At 41.1% G+C, this 22,778-nt stretch overlaps 1 protein-coding gene across 11 annotated transcripts in view; it reads left to right on the plus strand.

Moving 5' to 3' along the window:
- ARMC2 (armadillo repeat containing 2) overlaps window positions 1–22,778 on the plus strand; it is a 219,886-nt gene that overhangs the window by 164,778 nt on the left and 32,330 nt on the right. For all 11 annotated transcript variants that reach the window (XM_077999240.1, XM_077999241.1, XM_077999244.1 and 8 more), the window contains 2 exons: window positions 8,990–9,135; window positions 17,533–17,632. In XM_077999240.1, coding sequence (XP_077855366.1) covers window positions 8,990–9,135; window positions 17,533–17,632 — 246 coding nt within the window. The remainder of the gene's footprint in view (window positions 1–8,989; window positions 9,136–17,532; window positions 17,633–22,778) is intronic.

Raw genomic sequence — 22,778 nt, forward strand, 5'->3', positions numbered from 1 at the left:
GATTTCAAATCTTTAATCTTTTTGTTGTTTGGTTTTTGATAAGCAATGTGGAGAAGAGCGCCAAAGAGAAACTAAAATTGGAGGAGGGTGTTAGAGTAATGTATGAGATTCTGGGTAAATGATGGACCCCAATTCTCAGAGCCTACTATTCTCTGCTTCAAGATTTGGGGAATTTAAGAGAGGCCTTCAACTGAAGTCTGGGGATTTGACCAAGCAGTGACTTAAGTTATTATTAGTAATTAAGGATTGTATCAAGGTGGCTGGGGTCTTTTAAATCTTACTTTAGTTATGTTCAATAGTTTTAGATGTAGAGATTAATGCATTTGTATTTAGGTGTTTAGATAATTGTAGGTATGCGTACTTATGCTGGAAATTATGTTAATTCTTTCTCTTGTGCCACCCCACCTGTTGGAAGTCTGCCTCTTCAGACTGTGGAATCAGAAGCAAGGTAGCAGTGTCTGCCAGTAGAACTTTGCTCTGATTATTGGAGGAAGTAAACTGCATACCTATAAAATGGCAGCAAATAGCCCCATGATTTATTTCCTAAGTTCTTACAGATAATTTTTTTGGAGATTTGATAATTTAAACCAAATTTAAAGCATTTATTTTGAAGGTTTTGCTTGAATAGCAAGCAGCAGATGAGGTTTTTAATTTTCTTGTTGTTTTAATTAAGGTATAATCTACATCCAATGATGTGCTTAGATCTTATATGTTTGATGAGTTTGACAAAAGTAGAAAGCCACATAGCCCCTACCCTTATCAAGATACAGAAGGTTTCTGTCACCTCAGAAATTTCCTCCCACCTCTTCTCATTAATCCTCTTTCTTCTACCCTCCTCCCAGAGGGAACCATTCTTCTGATCTCTTTCACCATAGATAAGCTCTGCCTGTTCTAAAACTTTATATAAATGGAATATACAGCATGTACCCTTTTGTGTCTGGCACCTTTTTAAACTTTTATTTTGAACTAAGGATAAATCCACAAGATGTTGCAAAAATAGTACCAAGAGGTCCTGTGTACCCATCACCCGGCTCCTCCCAGTGATGATATCTTACATAACTATTGTACATTATCAAACCCAGGAAATTGATATGGATATGCCGTAGTTACCTAGAGTACTATATCTGGCTTATTTTGCTTAGCATATTGCTTTTGAGATTAGATGAAGCATTTTTAGGGGTTAGTCTTTGGTATTGATCACTACACTGGCTAATTTTTGTTTTGTTTTTGTTTTTAGGGATGGAGTCTTGCTCTGTTGCCCAGGCTGGAGTGCAGTAGCGCGATCTCGGCTCACTGCAAGCTCCACCTCCCGGGTTCAAGCAGTTCTGCCTCAGCCTCCTTAGTAGATGGGATTACAGGCGCACGCCGCCACTTTTTTAATGATGTATTTGTTAATAAGAAGGGGACAGCTATTTTCTACTTATGGGGTTTCCTTCCTATAAAAGAACTGCCGGCAGCATAACTAACCACTCACGTGCCCAGTTGCCACGAGAGAGTAGGCATTCGGGGCCCAGGTTCTTCCTCTTCCCTTCTCTTCCCTTTCCTAGGAAGGAGCTATCTATAGGCAACTCATGTTCTCTCATTTTCCAGGGACAGCAGAACTGAAGATCTGAGAAGACTCAGAGACCTAAACATGTAATGCCTTGGGTTTTTTACTTGGAAATAAGAGACTAAGGAGGATGGGGATGGGGAGAAAGTTATCACCGTGGTTGGAGGATGTGGCTTATACCTGAGGCAGGCATGCTTTCTAATCCTGAACCCTAGAATTAGATTTACCCACCCAGTCACAGACCTCTTCTGTCCCTGGAGGAGCAGAACACCTGTGTTCTGATGGCAGCTCATTTCTGAAAGAGGAAGGGAAGAGAGGGACCAGGTAGGGGCTGGACTGGGAGTGTCCGATTCCTATCCCAAGCTCACCAATCAGGAAGTGAGGGTAGTGGATGGCCAGGAGTGTTAATGCTAAAAGACAGATCAAGGGTGGAAAATGAGGCTCCTACTGTGTCTGGGGAGAGCCATTTGCTCTCCATTAGTGCTCTGCCTGCTCAGCCTCCTTTCTTCACTGTAGATATATTAGTTGTGGCAGTAAGGAAATGTCACTAACTTTAGCATTTAATTGTGAATAGTGGTTTCATTGCTTGGTAGGTCTTAACGCACTATCTTTTTCAGACTCCTTTTTCTTGTTTTGCTGCATTGCCATTCTAAATTGTTTGTATGATATTCAAAATTTCTCCTGTATTGATACATACATAGCCACAGCTGGAAGAATCAGGTACCTACTCATTTTAGTGAGGTAACTGACATAGAGGCAGTAAATGGAGAAACAACAATAAACAGAGCCAAAGGGTTTAAGGAGGACAGAAGCATTTCCTGCTAAGTCGGACACCCATGGTAGGGATGTGCCAAGTAGGCCTGTGTAGCCAGGCACCAAGTGTTATCAAGGATTCTTAATTAATGTTACCTTCATATGCATATATCTTAATGAATTCCAATAAAAGCTTAGAAATGCTTGTTACCAGTGATTTCACATGTCTAGCAGCATCTTGTCATTGGTTTCTTTTGTCTTAGCCAGAACTGTACAAATCATACATGAGACAATATGAAACTTCTTGGGTTACCACACAGGCTCTGGTTTTGGCATATATGTGGCCTCAATTGGGCACAAATTCAAAGAAATGAATGTGCTTTTATTAATAGAGGGAGATGGTTTAGCTGAGGTTGGAAAATAGTGGCTTTGGTCGTAAATCATTTCACACTGTTTGTGGTCTCTGGCGGCTGTGTTTATTCTTTTACATCATTAGTGGGAAGTCAACCATTTTGCAGTTGGCAGTTAAGTTGAGACAAAGCTCGAGGGATTTCAGATGTGGATATTCCAGATGATTGCAAAATGTTTTTAGAGACCAGTGCCAAATAGAGTAGGGAGGCAATAGACCAAGAAACGGAGGCCAGGGCACTAGCCTACCTGGGAGCTGATAGACTTCTGAGCTTCAGTGAGTCACAAGCTGCTCTGATCTGGGGCAGCTCTGATGGCAGGTTGCCTTCTAGAGCAGAATCTGGTGAGTTCCTTGAGGATGGAGTACTCTGATGGAGGAAGGGCACAGAGGGGAAACAGAGGGCCATCCACTCTGGACATGATCAGTGTGTGTGGAGGTTGCCCCACCTTGCACCCACCCACTGCAGTAGAGAACGCAGGAATGAGACCACAGCTGCTGGGCCTGTGTTGTGTCCTCAAGTCCAGTGATCCAAGTCAGGAGAACCACCCCTCCGCTTTTTTTTTGTTTGTTTGTTTGTCTTGAGACAGAGTCTGACTGTCACTCAGGTTGGAGTACAGTGGTGCGATCAAAGGCATGGCTCACTGCAGCCTCAGCCTCTGGGGTTCAGGTGATTCTCCTGCCTCAGCCACGAGAGTTGCTGGGATTACAGACCTGAGCCACTGGGCCCAGCCCCATATTTTAAGACAAAGATTTCTTGTGTTTGCTAAGGTTTCTCAACTAATTAATAGTTGAAAACACAATTTGAAATTGATAATTAAGTACCTGTAGTCAACTTGAAAAAAACAGAAGCTAAAGCTTTTGAGTTCTCATTTTACTGTATTAAAATGTAGTTGTGCATTTATGAATGATCTAATTTCTTCTTAGTACATTTTTTCTCTTTAAAATGGGTCTCCCAATACTGACCGCACAATGAAAACGTTGAGGCTTACATAATTCAATGTGAGCTGGATAGCTTTGCCAACTCTTCGGGTGTTTTACCTGACTGCGGGTGGTACCTGTTATGATCAAAGAATTTGGGGAACGTGGAAAGAAGCTGCCTCAGAAAAGTGAGCACCAGAAGGTTGTCGAGTGTAGCTCAGTCATTTTTCAGCAGTAGATTAGTGACCAGAAGCAAAATGGAGTGTTTCTTCCTGGGTATTTGCCGAAACCCTAGTTCCCCTTTTGTCCTAAACATCACCTAACAATTGCTAATAAGCAAGGAAACTTACATTTTTATTAGTCCTCTTTGTGGATTATCAGTGTCATTTTCTTCTCTTTTTTCTTCTTCCTACTGGCTACCTTCAGGATTGCAAGTCCCACAGGATTGCAAGTTAGGAGATGGGGAAAAAGATAGGAATTAAAACTTGTGTTTTTCAATGTGCTATTTCTTGGTGAAATGCTGCTTAAGAGGTTGGGAATTTCTCTACTAAGTCCTTTAGAGACTAAACAAGTATCTAGGTGTTCATTTAACTTAGAGTTCTTTCAAGTAAGGGATTTGAGGTGGTTTGAAAGATGATATACAATAAAAAAGAAAAATGTGTGTTTAAGTTTGTGCCTTTATAAATAATACAAATTAGAATAGAAAGTTAAGAAAGAAATGGATGCACACCTCCAAGCATAAAAAGCTTGGGCTTTGGTTAACTCCTACTTTGGGGGCGGGCCCAGTGGGTGGGCTTTCCTTGGGGGCAGGAAATAAAGCCCCTGCTGTAGGGCACAGAACTCATTGATAATTCTCACAGACTTATCTCTGTTCAACTGACAGTTCTTGTGTTTTTTTTTTTTAATTTTCACTTGTATGTAATGCATTCAAAAGTTGGAGCAAAATTCAGAGTTAAATGGGTCGGCTTGGAACTTGCCTTTACTGTGACCACATGATTTAGCTAGACTCTCCTCCCCACACCCCCCCCCTTTTTTTTTTTTTTTTTTGCATTTTTTTTCCAGAAAAGGCCACTGGTCTGAGCATTCAGGGCCCCACTATCACCCCACAGTGAGATTGGTGGCTCTCAGAGGTTGGTGACAAGTCTCTCAAGATAGAGGGCCTTCAGAGCTGCGTCTGAGTGGTGGCCTCTTCCTGATCCTTCCCCCTCAGGGCTTTAGGCCCTGGTTCACCTAGGCCTCTGCTAAGCTCCTGCACTTTCTTGCCAGAGGTGTCTTAAAGGGAAAAATCTCCCTTTTGTCGCTCCTGTCCCTTCTTTCTTTCTTCCCCCTCCTCATTCCCCTCTTCCTCCCCCTTCTCATTCACTCATCCAGCCCTCCGGCAGCTGAACATTTAAGAGCTTTTTATGAGCACATTTGTTGTCCTCTGAGTAGAAAGAGGAATAAGAAGTGGTTTGTACCCTAGAGGAGCTCACCATGGGAGAGAAGATGCCTGAAGAAGACAAGTGACAATGCTTCTGTGATGGGCGTTGTAGAGGCAGGAACAGGATGCTTTGGTAACTGGAAGAGGAAGTGACTGATCAGCCTCGGAAAGGATTTCATAGAGAAGTTATCTTGAACTGGGTTTTGAAAAATGAGCAGGAGGCCAGGTGCAATGGCTCATGCCTGTGATCCCAGCACTTTGGGAGGCCGAGGTGGGCAGATCACTTGAGGTCAGGAGTTCAGGACCAACCTGGCCAACATGCAAAAACGTGTCTCTACTAAAAATACAAAAATTAGCAGGGCGTGGTGGTGCTTGCCTGTAATCCCAGCTACTCGGGAGGCTGAGGCAGGAGAATCACTTGAACCCAGGAGGCGGAGGTTGCAGTGAGCCGAGATCGAGACTCCGTCTCGAAAAAGAAAAAAGAAAAGAAAAATGAGCAGGAGATGGCCAAGGGGAGAAGGGGTGGCAGAGTGTAATCGAGGACACTCTGGACGGAGGAAGCCGCCCTATTCAAAGGCATGGCGTCATGAAGGGATGCAGACCTCGTGTGGTGCAGTCTGAAGGATGGCCAGGTGGTGCGGAGGCAAAGGAGATGAATTTGGAGGGATGAACTGCACTTCAGAGACTGAGGAACCATTAGGCTATGGGTGCTACTGGCTGGGCCAGAAGTCACAGGAGGCCTTTGAACAGGGAAGGCGTGGCTTTCAGATGCCCCCTCTGGCAGCAGTGAGCAGCTGTGGGGGTGAACTGTGGAAGGAGCCCATCCAGGGCGCTGTAGAGTTTGGGTAAGAGATAAAGTAAGCTTAAACTGAACCAGTGACGCTGGTGATGGAGAGAAGGGGTGAACGTGTGACCGGTAAGGTGGGGAAAGGGCTAGGGCCTGGGAGGGAGTTTAGGAGCCTGGGAAGGGGCTGCTGTCAGAAATGAGATAGGCTAGAGAACAAATACACAGAGGCCGGTCCCCTTCCAGAGAGTTCATTTTTCTTTCATCCATTATTTTTCACTCCTCTGCTTTAAAACAAATCTTAAAATCTGTCTACCTCAGAGATATGTCTGCTTAGCCCATAGTGTTCTGATATCCCAGTCTTTCCTTTGTAGACGTTATCCCTTCATTCATTCCATTAATAAGTGCCTATTGAGCGCCCACATGTACCAGGCACTGGACTTGGAGCTGGATGCACAGTGGTGAAAAGGATGAACAAGGTTTATGCCCTTACTGAAGCTTCTAGTCTGGAGGAGTAGACAGATAGTAAAACATAAATAACCTAGCATTAAGTAGAGTTTATGGGGGCATATATGGTATGAGATGAAGCTTGATGGTTTGAGAAGGACCAGATCTGTTGATCCTTGTAGACCATGGTCAGGGAACTGAATATTATCCTGGGAGCTATGGACAAAAAGCCAGTATGGCTTGGAGTGACGGAAAGCAGAAAGCCTCCTAGGATTCTGGGGTGTCTCTGCTGGAGCAACTAGGTTGATGGTGTCATCTATTGAGCTATTGCTGTGTATTTTTCAAATGCATGGTGTATGTTTCATGCACGTTATTTCTACCAGCACCACAAATGACAAATTTGGAAATATATGAGGTATTGTATCAACTCAGCTGTGTGTATCACGTGCAGGTAGGGATTTCAATGAGATGACATGTCACATATAAATGTGGACTTTCTCTCCTGACTTGGGTTATTTATGAAAGTTATGTACGTGGGGCAGAAGAACCTTGAACTGTCTAAACTTTTGCTAATGAGGTGAGAATAAGGCCTGAGAAGGAGAAAAAATTGAGATTGAAGCAAGAAAATAAAAGCTCCTAAGGAAACTATAGTCCTTTCTGCTGGCAGTGTCCCTTGCCAGAGGTTAGATGTGGGGAGCGTGAGGATGACTATGGACTGGGATGCCCCATCTTTGTTGCCTTGGGGGCCAGGGAAAAGGAACTGTTGGTGTGCAGTGACTGGAATGGGTATTTCATGGTTTCCTATGGTGTCCGTCTGCCTGGGAGTCAGGCATCTGTACTCTTCGGTCTCCATGGAAGAGAGTTTTGAGGCATCCTCTGAATTAATGTAAACCAGTAGTGCTCCAGTGCCTGGGCTGTCTCAGGAGAAGAGGTAGAAACGGGGTCAGATGATGAGACTTTTCCATTTTATGACAGCAATGGAATTCCTAGAATGGTTCGTTAGTCTTCACAAAAGATCGATTCCTGGCTGGGCGCAGTGGCGCACCCCTGTGATCCCAGAGGTTTGGGAGGCTGAGGTGGTTGGATCACTTGAGGCCAGAAGTTCGAGACCAGCCTGGCCAACATGGTGAAACCTTGTCTCTACTAAAAATACAAAAATTAGCCAGGCGTGGTGGCACGTACCTGTAACTCCAGCTACTTGGGAGGCTGAGGCACTAGAATTGCTTGAATGGGGGAGGCAAAGGTTGCAGTGAGCCAAGATCCTGTCACTGCACTCCAGCCTGGATGACAAAGGGAGACTCTGTCTCCAAAAAAAAAAAAAAAGAAAGAAAGAAAAAGTCCATTCCTTAGCTTAGAAGACTATATTGTTATATTGTGCAGATCTGTGGAGTTAAGTGGAATACTCAAATAGTTTGTTTCACCTCCAGTGTTTGGGATATCTGAAACTTTCAGGGAAGAATTTACAGAATCATTGTATAATTGAATTGATTGCAAAAGACTTGTACACATTTATTTGAAGCATTTTTTTAACATTTTCTGTGTTTTCAGGGTAGTCAGTTATATTTTAATGTATCTTTTTGTTGCTGTTGTTATAAAGAAAAACTAATCACATCATCTTAAGAACTGTTTTTAGAAGTTTATATACTATGGCTATAATGATGCTTTATGTTTACATGATGCTTTACAGTATTAGATAAGTAATAAAAACAGTGCTACATGGTTCCATTTGCTACACACAACCCCCCCACCCCCAGAGGTGAGCAGTGCTTGTCACCTGCTTTTCACAGATGAGGAAATGGGGAAGTGGAGGAAGGAGTGGCTGCCCCTAGGCACTTCACTAGGAAGAGATGTGGGACTTGAATCCCTGTCATTTGACTCTAAAGTGATGGCAGCAATGCCATTCACACATCTCATCTCATTGAATCCTCACAACTACTAGGCAAGTATCATCAGCTCTACTTTATTGAATGAGAAAAATGTGCTCTGGGAGGTTAAGTAACTAACCCAGGCTGATGGGTGGTGGGGCTGAACTGGCTCTTAACCAGTAGCTTGCCTGCAGTGTCCCACAAGGAAGGAGCACACTGCATATTAAAATTATTAGATAACAACATTCATTTTATGATTTACTAAACTCTTCTCTTCTTGACTCTTTGACAAAGGTAAAGTAGATGCTTTCCTGAATTTTATTTTATTTTATTTTATTTTTTTTACAAAATAAGACAAATTTGTGAGATCTTAATACTTGCCTCTTGGGAGAGAATGAGAGTAAAGATCTTAAATATTCCTTGGCCACATCATTACCTGATGCTATTTATAAAAGCATAGAACAATCAGACAAGAATACCTATAAAATTAAAAAAAAAGAAAGAAAAACAGAACAAAAAGTTTCTAATCTGCAGAACTGACGTGGCTATCAGGGGGCCAGCTGAAGATCTTAGGACTGTTAAACCTAGATGATGATTTGTTTAACCCTGGGTTTGGGGTACACCAATTGCTTACAAAGATTAATATTTCATTCTTTACTTTTCAACCAAATTAGGCTTTCTTTGTTTTCATTTGTTGCTACTTGTGCTGGTGGGAGAGGCATGGGGGAGCTTCACTTAGCTACTGATAGAAGAAAATTTATGAGATGAATTGTACTCTGCTGCTTCTTGTGGTTATATTTTTTCAGTTTAAAAAAAAAATGGCACAAGCATGCTTTTATCCTAGGTGACTGCTACGTTGAGAAACTTGGTTGATTCACCATTAGTAAGAACTAAGTTCCTAAGCATCAGTGCCCTTCCCCAGCTCTGCACGGCGATGGAACAGTACATGGGTGACAAGGACGTCTGTACCAATATTGCCAGAATATTCAGGTGGGTAGACTAAGATGTGAAGTAGCCTTACAAAAATGCTCATGCTTAGATTTTGGGTTATCTTTAATATTTGCTTGTGTGACTGGCAAGCAATCCTTTTTCTTCTTTTTACTTCACCTACCAGAAAGGGTAAATCTAGTGGTCCAAGTTAAAAATGAACAATTCAAACAAATGACTCCATTGTCTATAGGATTCTGTGGTGATTCTAAAGTCGTTGGTGGTTAAGTCCTTTTAGTTCTTTGGTGAGTGGTGAGCTCCGTGTGTGTGTTTAATCTTCCTCTCCGTTTATTTGAGATTTAAAAAACTGTATACAAAACAAAGCAAATGTTCCAATTTGCTAGGAAATAAACAAGAGTTTTAACTCAGAGAAGGGGATCAATGCTTAGAAAGTCTGATCTGACTTTGTAATAGAAGGTTATTCTATTTCAGCTATTTGAACTTTGGCTCAGGCTTTCACTGGGCATGTCTACACTTACTTTATTTCTTCCAGAAATAATGATCATTTGAATCCAGGTTGCCTCAAAGCAAGATGTTGTTAAATTTCAGAGCTGTCTTTAAATTATGCATTTCTGTTTCCTCCCGTACTGCTCTTTGTCAGTATTTTTACATAATGATTCTTCTCGGGAGCCTGGGGCTTTTCTCTTGAGCTATAACGTTGTAGTTGTAAAGAAAAGCAAACTTTCCTGAAGACTGAATTGGTACTTGACCCCAGGACCCCTGTATGAGGCTGTGAGTCCAAATCTGATGTTTTTTAGACGAATGTCAACTTGAATTGTAGATTAAATGGTACACAGGTTTGTTATGTGGGTAAATTGTATGACGTGGAGGATTGGGGTCTCAACAATCATGTTACCCGGGCAGTAAGCATAGTACCCAACAGGTGGTACTTCAGCCCCAGCCCCCTCCTTCCCTCCAGATCTGATCTTTTTCTACTGCACTTCCCTGAGCTTTGTTCTGGATACCCTGCCTGGCCTTCAAATTTCTCACTTTTTTTCTCCCTTAAGATCCAAACTCTTGGTCAGGCACAGTGGCTCATACCTGTAATCCCAGAACTTTGGGAGGCCAAGGTGGGGGATCACTTGAGTCCAATAATCTGAGACCAGCCTGGGCAACATGGTGAAACCCCATCTCTAGCGCCCCCCCCAACCCCTGCCAAAAAATTAGCCAGGCATGATGGTGTGTGACTGTAGTCCCAGCCACTTGAGAGGCTGAGGTGGGAGGATTGCTTGAGTCTGGAAGGTGGATGTTGCAGTAAGCCAAGATGGAGCCACTTGCACTCCAGCCTGGGCAACAGAGCAAAACCCTATCTATTAAAAAAAAAAAAAAAAGAAAAAAAGAAAAAGACAAAAGAAAAAAGAACCCAAACTCTTCTTGTTCTTTTCCCTTCCTTATGAACTTATTATTTTGTGTTGATATCTCTTTAAAAATATTTACTTATTTATTTATGTATTTTAGCTGTCTGCTACAGGAAGGATATCCAAGAATCTTGATGAACATTAAGACTAGGAGTTTGTCTATAGATGCTCTTGAATTTTCTATGCAAATTATCTGCATATAAATTTTTTTCAATGATTGTAACCCTTTCCCCATCCTCATCTCTTCTTTAGCGCATCGTTTAGGAGTTCAATACAACATTGTGAGTGTTGGGCCTGTTGTCTTTCTTCTGACTTTAAAGGAAATATTTTCATGTTTTTACTAGTTGAAAATAATATTTGTTGTAAGTTTTCATAACTACGCTTTAGAAGATTAATGATTTTTTTCTTTTTTTTTTTTTTTTTTTTGAGACGGAGTCTCGCTCTGTCGCCCAGGCTGGAGTGCAGTGGCGCGATCTCGGCTCACTGCAAGCTCCGCCTCCCGGGTTCACGCCATTCTCCTGCCTCAGCCTCCTGAGTAGCTGGGACTACAGGCGCCCACAACCGCGCCCGGCTAATTTTTTGTATTTTTAGTAGAGACGGGGTTTCACTGTGGTCTCGATCTCCTGACCTTGTGATCCGCCCGCCTCGGCCTCCCAAAGTGCTGGGATTACAGGCGTGAGCCACCGCGCCCGGCCGATTTTTTTCTTATTAATGGGTATTAAGTTTTGTCAAATGCTTGCCCTGAAGCTTTTTTTTTTTTTAACTTTTATTTTAGGTTCAGGGGTACATGTGAAGGTTTGTTACATAGGTAAACTCACGTCACAGGGGTTTGTGGTACAGATTATTTCATCACCCAGGAATTAAGCCTAGTATCCAATAGTTAAAAGAGTTATCTTTTCTGCTCCACTCCCTCCTCGCACTCTCCACCCTCAAGTAGACCCCAACATCTGTTGTTTTCTTCTTTGTGTTCTTAAGTTCTCATCATTTAGCTCCCACTTATAAGTGAGAACATGTGGTATTTGCTTTTCTTTTCCTGCACTAGTTTGCTGAGCTAATAGCCTCCAGGTCCATCCATGTTCATGCACAAGACATGATCTCATTCTTTTTTATAGCTGTATAGTATTCCATGGTGTATAGGTACCACATTTTCTTTATCCAATCTGTCAATGATGGGCATTTAGGTTGATTTCATGTCTTCGCTATTGTGAATAGTGCTGCAATGTGTGCATGTATCTTTATGGTAGAATGATTTGTTTTCCTCTGGGTATATACCCAGTAATAGGATTGCTGGGTTAAATGGTAGTTCTGCTTTTAGCTCATTGAGGAATCACCGTACTGCTTTACACAATGATTGAACTAATTTATACTCCTACCAACAGTGTATGAGTGTTCTCTTTTTTCTGCAACCTTACCAGCAACTGTTATTTTTTGACTTTTTAATAATAACCATTCTGACTGGTATGAGATGGTATCTCATTGTAGTTTTGATTTGTATTTCTCTAATGATCTGTGATATTGAACTTTTTTTCATATGCTTGTTGGCCACATGTGTGTCTTCTTTTGAAAAGTGTTTATTCATGTCCTTTCCCCACTTTTTTTTTTTTTTGGAGACAGAGTTTCGTTCTTGTTGCCAAGGCTGGAGTGCAATGGGGTGATCTCAGCTCACTGTAACCTCTGCCTCCCAGATTCAAGTGATTCTCCTGCTTCAGCCTCCCAAGTAGCTGGGATTACAGGCACGCACCACCACACCCAGCTGATTTTTTGTATTTTTAGTAGAGACAGGGTTTCTCCATGTTGCTCAGGCTGGTCTCGAATGCCTGACCTCAGGTGATCCACCCACCTCAGCCTCTCAAAGTGCTGGGATTACAGGCATGAGCCACTGTACCCGGCCCTTTGCCCACTTTTTGGTGGGGTTGTATTCTCTTGTAAATTTGTTTAAGTTCCTTATATGTCCTGGCTATCAAACCTTTGACAGATGCATAGTTTGCAAATATTTTCTCCAATTCTGTAGGTTGTCTGTTTACTCCGTTGATAGTTTCTTTTGCTGTGAAGAAGCTCTTAAATTTAATTAGATGCCATTTGTCAATTTTTGCTTTTGTTGCATTTGCTTTTAGTGTCTTTGTCATGAAATCTTTGCTCGTTCCTATGTCCAGGATAGTATTGCCTAGGTTATCTTCCAGGGTCTTTATAGTTTTGGGTTTTACATTTAGTCTTTTTTTTTTTTTGGAGACAGAGTCTAGCTCAGTCGCCCAGGCTGGAGTGCAGTGGCGCGATCTCGGCTCACTGCAAGCTCCGCCTCCCGTGTTCACACCATTCTCCTGCCTCAGCCTCCTGCGTAGCTGGGACTACAGGTGCCTGCCACTACACCCAGCTAATTTTTTTTTGTATTTTTAGTAGAGACGGGGTTTCACGTGTTTGCCAGGATGGTCTCGATCTCCTGACCTCGTGATCCGCCCATCTCAGCCCCCCAAAGTGTTGGGATTACAGGCGTGAGCCACTACACCTGGCTACATTTAGTCTTTGATCCAACCTGAGTTGATTTTTGTATATAGTGAAAGGAAAGGGTCTGGCTTCAGACTTCTGCATATGACTAGCCTGTTACCCCATGATCATTTATTAAATAGGGAGTCTTTTCTCCATTGCTTGTTTTTGTCAGCTTTGTTGAAGATCATGTGGTTGTAGGTGTGCAGCCTTATTTCTGGGCTCTCTGTTCTGTTCCCTTGGTCCATGTGCCTGTTTTTGTACCAGTACCATGCCGTTTTGGTTACCATAGCCCTGTAGTATAGTTTGAACTAGGCAATGTGATGCCTCTAGCTTTGTTCTTTTTCCATAGGATTCCTTGGCTTTTTGAGCTCTTTTTCAGTTCTGTGTAAATTTTAAAATAGTTTTTTTTTTTTTTTCCCCCTAGTTCTGTGAAGAGTGTCATTGGTAGTTTGATAGGAACAGCATAGGATCTGTAAATTGCTTTGGGCAGTATGGCCATTTTAATGGTACGAATTCTTCCTATCCATAAGCATGGGATGTTTTCTCATTTGTTTTTGTCTTCTCTGATTTCTTTGAGTAGTGTTTTGTAATTCTCATTGTCGAGATCTTTCACCTCCCTGGTTAGCTGTGTTCTCAGGTATATTATTCTTTTTGTGGCGATTGTGAATGGAATGGCCTTTCTGATTCGGCTGTCTGCTTGGCTGTTGTTGATGTATAGGAATGCTAGTGATTTTTGTACATTAATTTTGTATCCTGAAACTGCAGAAGTTGTTTATCAGCTGAAGGAGGTTTGGGCTGAGACGATGGGGTTTTCTAGAAGTAGAATCATCTGTAAGTGTTGGACCTGTTGTCTGTCTTCTGACTCTAAAGGAAATAGTTTCATGGTTACACCAGCTGAAAATAATATTTGCTGTAGGTTTTCTTAAGTACCCTTCTGCAAACAGAGATAGTTTGACTTCCTCCCTTTTTGTTTGGATGCCCTTTATTTCTTTTTCTTGACTGATTGCTCTGGCTAGGACTTCCAATACTATGTTGCATAGGAATGGTGAGAGAGGGCATCCTTGTCTTGTGCTGGTTTTCATGGGGCATGCTTCCAGCTTTTGCTCATTTAGTATGATATTGGCTGTGGGTTTGTCATAGATGGCACTTACTGTTTTGAGGTCTGTTCCTTCAATACCTAGTTTTTTGTTTTGTTTTGATTTGTTTTTTGAGACAGAGTCTCACTTTGTCATCCAGGCTGGAGTGCAGTGGTGTGATCTTGGCTCACTACAACCTCTGCCTCCCAGGTTGAAGCGATTCTCCTGCCTCAGCCTCCAGAGTAGCTGGGATTACAGGCACGTGCCACCACACCCAGCTAATTTTTGTATTTTTAGTAGAGATGGAGTTTCACCATGCTGTCCAGGCTGGTCTCAAAACTCCTGACCTCAGGTGATCCACCCGCCTCAGCCTCCCAAAGTGCTGGATTACAGGCGTGAGCCACCTCACCCAGCATCAGTACCTAGTTTATTGAGAGTTTTTAACATGAAGGAGTGTTGAATTTTACTGAAAGCCTTTTCTGTGTCTATTGAGATTATCATGTGGTTTTTGTCTTTAGTCGTGTGTATGTGATAAATCACATTTACCTGAATTGCTTTTGATTATGGATTTTCTTTTTTAAATCTGTTAATGTAGTAAATTACATTAATAAAGTTTCTCAAGTTAAGCCATTATATATTGCTGGATTTGGTTAACTAATATTTTGTTTAGGATTTGTCATTGGTGGTCATGAGTTACATTGACCTATATTTTTCCTTTCTCCTATTGTCCTTGTCTGGGTTTAGTGTTAAGTTTATACCAGCCTCATAAAATGGGTTGGGAGGTAATCCAATTTTTTTCTCTTTCCTAGAAGAATCTGTAAAAAGCTGATCTGCTTCTTGAAAAGTTTTAAAAACTTGCCCCAAATGCTATTTTTATCCAGGGTATATATGTGTGTGTGTGTGTGTGTGTGTGTGTGTGTGTGTGAGAATATTGTTGACTACTGATTCAATTTCTTCCTACGTGGTTATATGTTTCTTATTTCTACTTGGTTCAGTTTCAGAAAGTTATGTTTTTGTAGGAATTTGATAAATTTCTCTTTTTTTCAAACAATATAAAAGTTGCTTCAACTATTCTCTTACTATTATTCTAATCTCTGTTGTATCTCTAATTATGTTGCCTTTTATTTATTTTACCTATTTAACAGATATTTGTATAGCACTTACAACATGCTAGGCAATATTCAGAATATTTTCCTAATACGAATTCATTTCATCCTTATAACAACTTTTTAAGATATGTGTTATTATTGTCATTATCTTTTTACATATGAGGAAATCGAGGCATAGAGAAGTTTAGTTATTTTCCTGAGATCACGCAACTAGTATGTCATAGAGCTGCAGTTCAAACTGTGGTCTGGCTCTAGAATTCATACTTTGAACCACTGTGTTACCCTGCTTCTTCATTGTTAATATTGACTTTCTTTCCTAATTTTGATTGTTCGTGCTGTTTCTCTTTTCTCTTAGTCTTGCTAAATCTTTCCTATTTTATTAGCTTTTACCAAGAACAAATATATTTATTGACCCACTGTATTGTATGTTTGCTTCATGTCTTATTTCTTCTGCTCTTATCCTTATGAATCATTTTCTTCTACTCTTTGAATATATAATATTTTTCTTCTAATTATTTTAGTAAAAAACATAATTCTTTTCAGCCTCCTTAAACCTATAAAATTTCCTCTAAATACTAATTAGAGGAATTTAGTATTTACAAGGTTTTTTTTTGTTTTCTTGTTCTTTTTGTTTTTTTTTCAGACGGAGTCTCGCTCTGTCGCCCAGGCTGGAGTGCGATGGCCGGATCTCAGCTCACTGCAAGCTCCGCCTCCCGGGTTTACGCCATTCTCCTGCCTCAGCCTCCCGAGTAGCTGGGACTACAGGCGCCCGCCACCTTGCCCGGCTAGTTTTTTGTATTTTTTAGTAGAGACGGGGTTTCACCATGTTAGCCAGGATGGTCTCGATCTCCTGACCTCGTGATCCACCCGTCTCGGCCTCCCAAAGTGCTGGGATTACAGGCTTGAGCCACCACGTGCGGCCTTTTTTTTTTTTTTTTTTTTTTTTTTTTTGAGACAAGGTCTCACTCTGTTGCCCAGGCTGGAGTGCAGTGTTGTGATCTCGGCTCACTGCAACTTTCCCCTCCCAGGTTCAAGTGATCCTCCTGCCTCAACCTCTGCAGTAGCTGGGACTACTCCGGTGGCATGCGTCACCACGCCCAGCTAATTTTTGTATGTTTTAGTAGAGACGGGGTTTCACCATGTTGGCCAGGCTGGTCTTGAACTCCTGGCCTCGAGTGATCCTCCTGTCTCGGCCTCCCAAAGTGCTGGGATTACAGACGTGAGCCACTGTGCCTGGCCCATTTTGATTTGTAATATTTTTATTACTTGTATTTAGGTATTTCTTTTGTAATTTTCATGCTTCTTTGACCTATAAATTAGGTGTTCTTACATTTCCAAAAAAAAGTTTTTTAAAAATTTATGGTGTCTAATTTAATTGCACTTTGACCAGAGAATGTGGTCTTTGAGATACCAGTTCTCTGAAAATTTACTGAGGCTTATTTATGGCCTGGTATGTGGTCAAGTTTTTAACATATTAATGATGTTTTACCTATTGATTCATCAGTTAGGAAGAAATATATGAACATCTCCTGATTTGTTGTGGGTTTGTCAATATTGCCGTATGGGTTTTGTTTGCTTGCTTGCTTTAGAAATTCTGAAGCTGTTTTCAGGGCTTCCTGCCTTAAGGTCGGTCTATTTTGCCTAATATTAATACAGCATTACCAATCTACTGTATTAAAGCAGGTTTGTTTGTTTGTTTGTTTTGAATGTATAGGTTTGTTTGTTTGTTTGTTTTGAGGCAGAATCTCTCCCCGTTGCCCAGTCTGGAGTGCAGTGGTGCAATCTCGGCTCACTACAACCTCTGCCTCCTGGGTTCAAGTGGTTCTCTTGCCTCTGCCTCCAGAGTAGCTGGGATTACAGGCACATGCCACCACTCCCAGCTAATTTTTGTATTTTTGTAGAGATGGGGTTTCACTATGTTGGCCGGGCTGGTCTCAAGCTTCTGACCTCAAGTAACCCACCGGCCTCCGCCTTCCAAAGTGCTGGGATTACAGGCGTGAGGCACCGGGCCTGGCCTACTAAAGTAGTTTGACATTTGCTTCTGATGTGGTGCCAGGAGACTCACTGGTATCCAACCAGATTTCGTATAAATTTCATGTAAGTTTGTGTTTTCTGAACTACATGGATAGTGTAAATTCACACCACATAGATATAAGTTACCTTTTAAATTTCTCTGGATCCATCTCTCTAGAGTTTATAGCAGATAGCAAGCCTCCTTGCAGCTTCCCTGAACTGATATGTAGAGTATTTTTAGACTCCTTTTCTTGAACTGGGCAATGTCTTGAAGTTCTGCATTTAAAGTGATACTATGTGTACTTGAATTTTACAGAAAAACAAAGCTTACCTTTATTTTCCCATTTGGCATTTCTGCAGCAAACTTACTTCTTACCGTGACTGCTGTGCAGCCTTGGCCGGCTATTCCAGATGTTATGCCTTATTTCTGCATCTAATTAACAAATACCAGAAGAAGCAGGTCAGTTCTTCCTTCATTTAATTCTTCAGTGAGTCTTTACACTAATGTATTTGTGTAAGCCCATGTTGAATGTCTTTATGTTTTGAATGTGTAGGTTTCTGTAAGAAACTTCCAATAAATGTATAACGGGCTGCCCCGGGAGGCAGTAAGTTACCTATAGGAGTTGAAGGAGTAGTTTGAGTCAGAAATGGAATGTTGATGTTCTAGGAAGTTTCCTGATTTAGGAAGGAAGGTAGTAGATTGTAAAATATTTTTCCTCCCACTGATCTGTAGACAACCTACATGGGAGTCACCTTGGGGTGGGAGTGGGGCTATAACCCCACCCCAAGGGTTATTTCCGTAATGGTTATTTCTTCCAGGTTCCATCCCAGGCTACTGAGTCAGATGGGTAGGGTAGGACCTGTCTGGCCATCTGCATTTTAACAAGAACCACAGGGACTTCTGATGCAAATTAAGGTTTGCAGTTCCCCTGCCCTGGATATTCCCTGAAGATTCTTCTAGCCCTTAAGTTCTCTAATTCCTTGACCCCATTATTTTACTTAAAAGGTAACATTGCTAGGTAAAGCGCTTAAATGAAATAATTTAGTTTTAATGAATCAAGGCAAAAATGTATATAGTTGTTTAAAAAAGGAAGAACTCACAAATGATTTCTCATTAATCAAATCATAATACTTCATACAGACATTAATTTTTTTTTTTTTTTTTTTTTGAGACGGAGTCTCGCTGTGTCACCCAGGCTGGAGTGCGATGGTGTGATCTTGGCTCACTGCAAGCTCCACCTCCTGGGTTCACGTCATTCTCCCGCCTCAGCCTCCCAAGTAGCTGAGAATACAGGCGCCCACCACCATGCCTGGCTAATTTTGTTTTTGTATTTTTAGTAGAGACGAGGTTTCACTGTGTTAGTCAGGATGGTCTCAATCTCCTGACCTCATGATCCGCCCGCCTTGGCCTCCCAAAGTGCTGGGATTACAGGTGTGAGCCACCACACCCGGCCACAAACATTAATTTTTATTATAAGTTTTTAAGTATTTGTTAAAGCAAAGTCGACTTTTATTCACTTTCCTAAATTATTAAAGTGACATCAACTTAGTGAGATATTTTGTCCATTTATTCAATAAGTGTTCGTTTTAAATGTGGTACATTTTCAACATCCTATAGTAAGTTTTACCAGTTTATGGACCAAATAATTTATGTATATACTAACAATATTTTAATCTAAAGCTTTGTGTTTGTTTTATTAACCATATTAAGACCACCTCAAAACGTAATCTCTGTTTGTTACTGACTAGTGTTGAACTTATTTTTACCCAGCCAAAGACTTCTGCTGAGAATTGTTAAATTTGTCAGGTTTTATCCCAGCTTTAGCCTCCCAAGTAGGGATTACAGGCATGTGACGCCACACCTGGCTAATGTTTTTTTTTTTTTTTTTGATAGAGACAGGGTTTTGCCATGTGCTGGGATTACAGGTGTGAGCCACTGTGCCTGGCCCAAAAGAATTCTTTTTCATGTTATACTCAAAAGAGATCTATTTATATATTTTATTTTGTAATTTAATGTTATGAATTTTAATTATAATTTTATTTTCCCATCACTACCTTTTTTTTTTTTTTTGCTTTGGTGCTTTGATCTTGGGTGATTTAGATGTCTTTAATTAGAGAAGATTTATTTGCCTTGCCACTAGAATTTTCAAAAATGGACAAAAGAAAATACTTCCGTTTAACAGTTTGATTTTGAGTTATGTTATAATCTATAATTTTTTAAGGAAGAAAATTCATTAATTGAGTACTCACAAATAGTGCTATTGTTTTCTAGCATTACTAGTAGATACTGTTTGTTTCTCTGATTGGAGCTTAGATGATGGCCATATAGAATAAACCAACAAAAATCCTGGTATCTCACCAATATGAGAGACTAGAGATATCAGTATGGCTAAGGGTATGCTTTTTCTAGTTTAAGTAACTAAATGTCCTAAAGTTTTTTTGTTTTTTGTTTTTGTTTTTTAAAATAAAGATGGGAGTCTCACTATGTTGCCCAGGCTGGCCTGGAACTCTTGGGCTCAAGCAATCCTACCACTTCAGCCTCCCAAAGTGCTGGGATTACAGATGTGAGCCACTGCACCCAGCCTAAATGTCCTAAAGTTTAAATTGGCATAAAATTTTACTATACTTTTTACTAAACTACTTTTCACATTAGTCCAATGGTTATCTGAAAAGCAAAACTCATGTTTAAGAACCCACATTTTCCCCTATTGATGTTAATTACCATTTTATGTTCCTATTGATGTGGTTTGGATCTTTGTCCCAGCCTAAATCTCATGTTGAATTGTAATCCTCTGTATTGGCGGTGGGGCCTGGTGGGAGGTGATTGGATCATGCAGGCGGAGTTCTCATGGATGGGTTAGCACCATCCCCCGGTGCTGTTCTCGTGATAGTGAGTGAGTGAGTTTTTGTGAGATCTGCTTGTTTAAAACTGTGTAGCACCTCCCCCTGCTCTCTCTCTTCCTCCTGCTCCGGCCATGTAAGATGTGCCTGCTTCCCTTTCACCTTCCACCATGATTGAAAGTTTCCTGACGCCTCCCCAGAAGCTGAGCAGATGCCAGCAGCATGCTTCCTGTACAGCCTACGGAACCATGAGCCAATTAAATCTCTTTTCTTGATAAATTATCTAATCTGAAGTATTTATTTGGAGCAATGCGAGAACAGACTAAAACACCTATTAAAATTATTTTAGTTTCCAAAGAGGAATATAGAGCACCTTGTAAACCATGTACAGTAACATGTTTATTCAGAACCATCAAAGAAATGCATGTTATCACTTTAATCACTAAATTTAATCATTGTGGCAAAAATCGTATTCAAGTATATTACATGTTTCTCTTCCTTCTTAGAAGATATTAAAACTAACTTAACCTCTTGATAGCAAAGGTCATTATTATAAGCATTAATTATTGCTCTAGAGGCTATTTGTCCCACATGGGAAACCTGAGTCTGTTGATGAGGTTCTTTAAATGTCTGCATCTTCTTTGTAGATTTTCTCTCTCTTCTTTTTCTATTGGTTGCTACCTCTGCCTTTAGTAATCTTTACTTGCTTTTTTGCAATTATTTGTTTGCAATTAGCAAGGGAACCTCATAACCAAGCTTATTAAAATTAGCCTGTAGTCCCAGCTACTCAGGAGGCTGACGCAGGAGAATTGCTTGAACCCGGGAGGTGGAGGCTGCAGTGAGCCAAGATCATGCCACTGCACTCCAGCCTGGGCAAGAGGGAGACTCTAGCTCAAAAAAAAAAAAAAAGAAAGTAACACTGAAACGGCATCATTGTCGGGGGTGACACCTGAGGTTCGTTGCCTCATGCCAAGGAAATCAAGGACATGGACACACGTGGAGTGAGGTTAATTGTGGAGGTTTAATAGGCAAAAGAAAGAGAGAGGAGAATAGCCCTCTCTCCTGTGCACGAGAGGCACCCGAGTGGGACTTCTGGCCTGTGCACAGGGTTTTATAGACAGGCTTGAGGAGGCCATGTCTGATCTACACAGGGCCCAAAGATTGGTTGGACCAGGTGTGATGTTTACATAGCACGCAGAGAAGCTGGCCACCCCACCCTAATCTTCTTATCATACAAATGGGATTTTTGCTTGGCCGGCACCACATTACCTGCTCTTTACTGCACATGTGACTGGCAAAGAGAAGGGAAGATGGAGCTGCCATAGTGGACGTGCCTAGTCCCAGGTACCCTTTTTCCTATTGGCACAGCTGGCAACATTCACCCGTGCAAGCTTCTAGCTTGCCTTTCTAGATCTGCAGCTTGATTTTACAGGCTGCTCTTTGTTAGAAAAGAAATTCTTTGAGGGCTGCTTTTCATTAAAAGGAAAACCTTACTGAGGCCCTCCTTACCCTCACTATTTGCCTAAATAATTTCTTTTTTAACTCCAGTATCAACACATAAGCCAGGCGTGGTGGTGCGAGTCTCTAGTGAAACCAGTTGTCCAGCATGGGCAACAAGGTGAAATCCTATCTCAGAAAGAGAGAGAGAGAGAGAGAGAGAGAGAGAAAAGACTGGCAACATAGACCCCATCTCTATAAACAAAAAATTAGCTGTGCGTGGTGGCACATGCCTGTAGTCCCAGCTACTTGGAAGGCTAAGGTGGGAGGATTGCTTGAGCCCAGGCTGCAGTGAGCCATTGATCACTAGCTAGCTGGCTAGCTAGACAGATATTTTAGACTAAAAATCCTAAAATAAAATTGAATATGAACAGACTTAATGAGAAGAGCCTAAGGGGCTCTGATGAAACTTCTCTGTGACTTCTCTTCAAAGCCAATTCCATATTTCAAGTCGTCATAACTCTCTTGTCTGCTCCTCTGTGGGGCCTCCCAAGCAAGACCAGTCAATTTCTCCCTCATCAGTGCAACATTTTTAAGACTTTAACACAGCTAGTACCCCAGCTAGTACACTCAGAGCTGAGAACCCAAGCAGTATGTGTATGGCCTTAACCACTTCACTATTATTAAGGAAAACTATACAAATCTTAGAGATAAGGTGTGGAATAGGTGGAGGCATGTCCTGACAAAGGCATGCCAGGGCATTGTTTAATGGCCCAATCAGGGATTAATTCTCTAGGCCAGCGTATTGGTGTTTGGACTTGCTGTTTACTATTTGGTTAGATCCCAGACACAATAAACTTATACATTAATTCATAGGTTTCAGTCTGGTAGACAGGATCACCTCAAAAGTTACGGTTTTATTACTTTGTAGGCATTTGTCAGGTTTGTACATAACCTAGAAATCTTGAGTGCTTGTAAATCCCCAGTTCTTCAATTGTGCTTGGAACAAACTTTACTGTGGTATTGGCCCCCTCATTAATGAGTTAAATACTTTTTAAGTGTGTTCATTTCATGAGCCTATGAGAGTCGTGTTTTTAATTTTTAAAAAATTATACTTTGACTCAATACTTTTACTTATAATAACGATTGAAATGTTGTAGTTTTGACTCATTACTTTGATTTTTTTCTAGTAAGAAAAATACATAACTCATATTTTCCTCAAAACCAAAATATTTTAGATGAGCAAGGAAAGAGTTTAGGCTACAAGGAAGTAGCTGTGTGTCCCAACTACTTCCTAAAATCATTAACCAGAAGTTCCCATTAGTCTT

This window comes from Macaca mulatta, chromosome 4, assembly GCF_049350105.2.
Source record: "Macaca mulatta isolate MMU2019108-1 chromosome 4, T2T-MMU8v2.0, whole genome shotgun sequence".
Classification (NCBI taxonomy): domain Eukaryota; kingdom Metazoa; phylum Chordata; class Mammalia; order Primates; family Cercopithecidae; genus Macaca; species Macaca mulatta.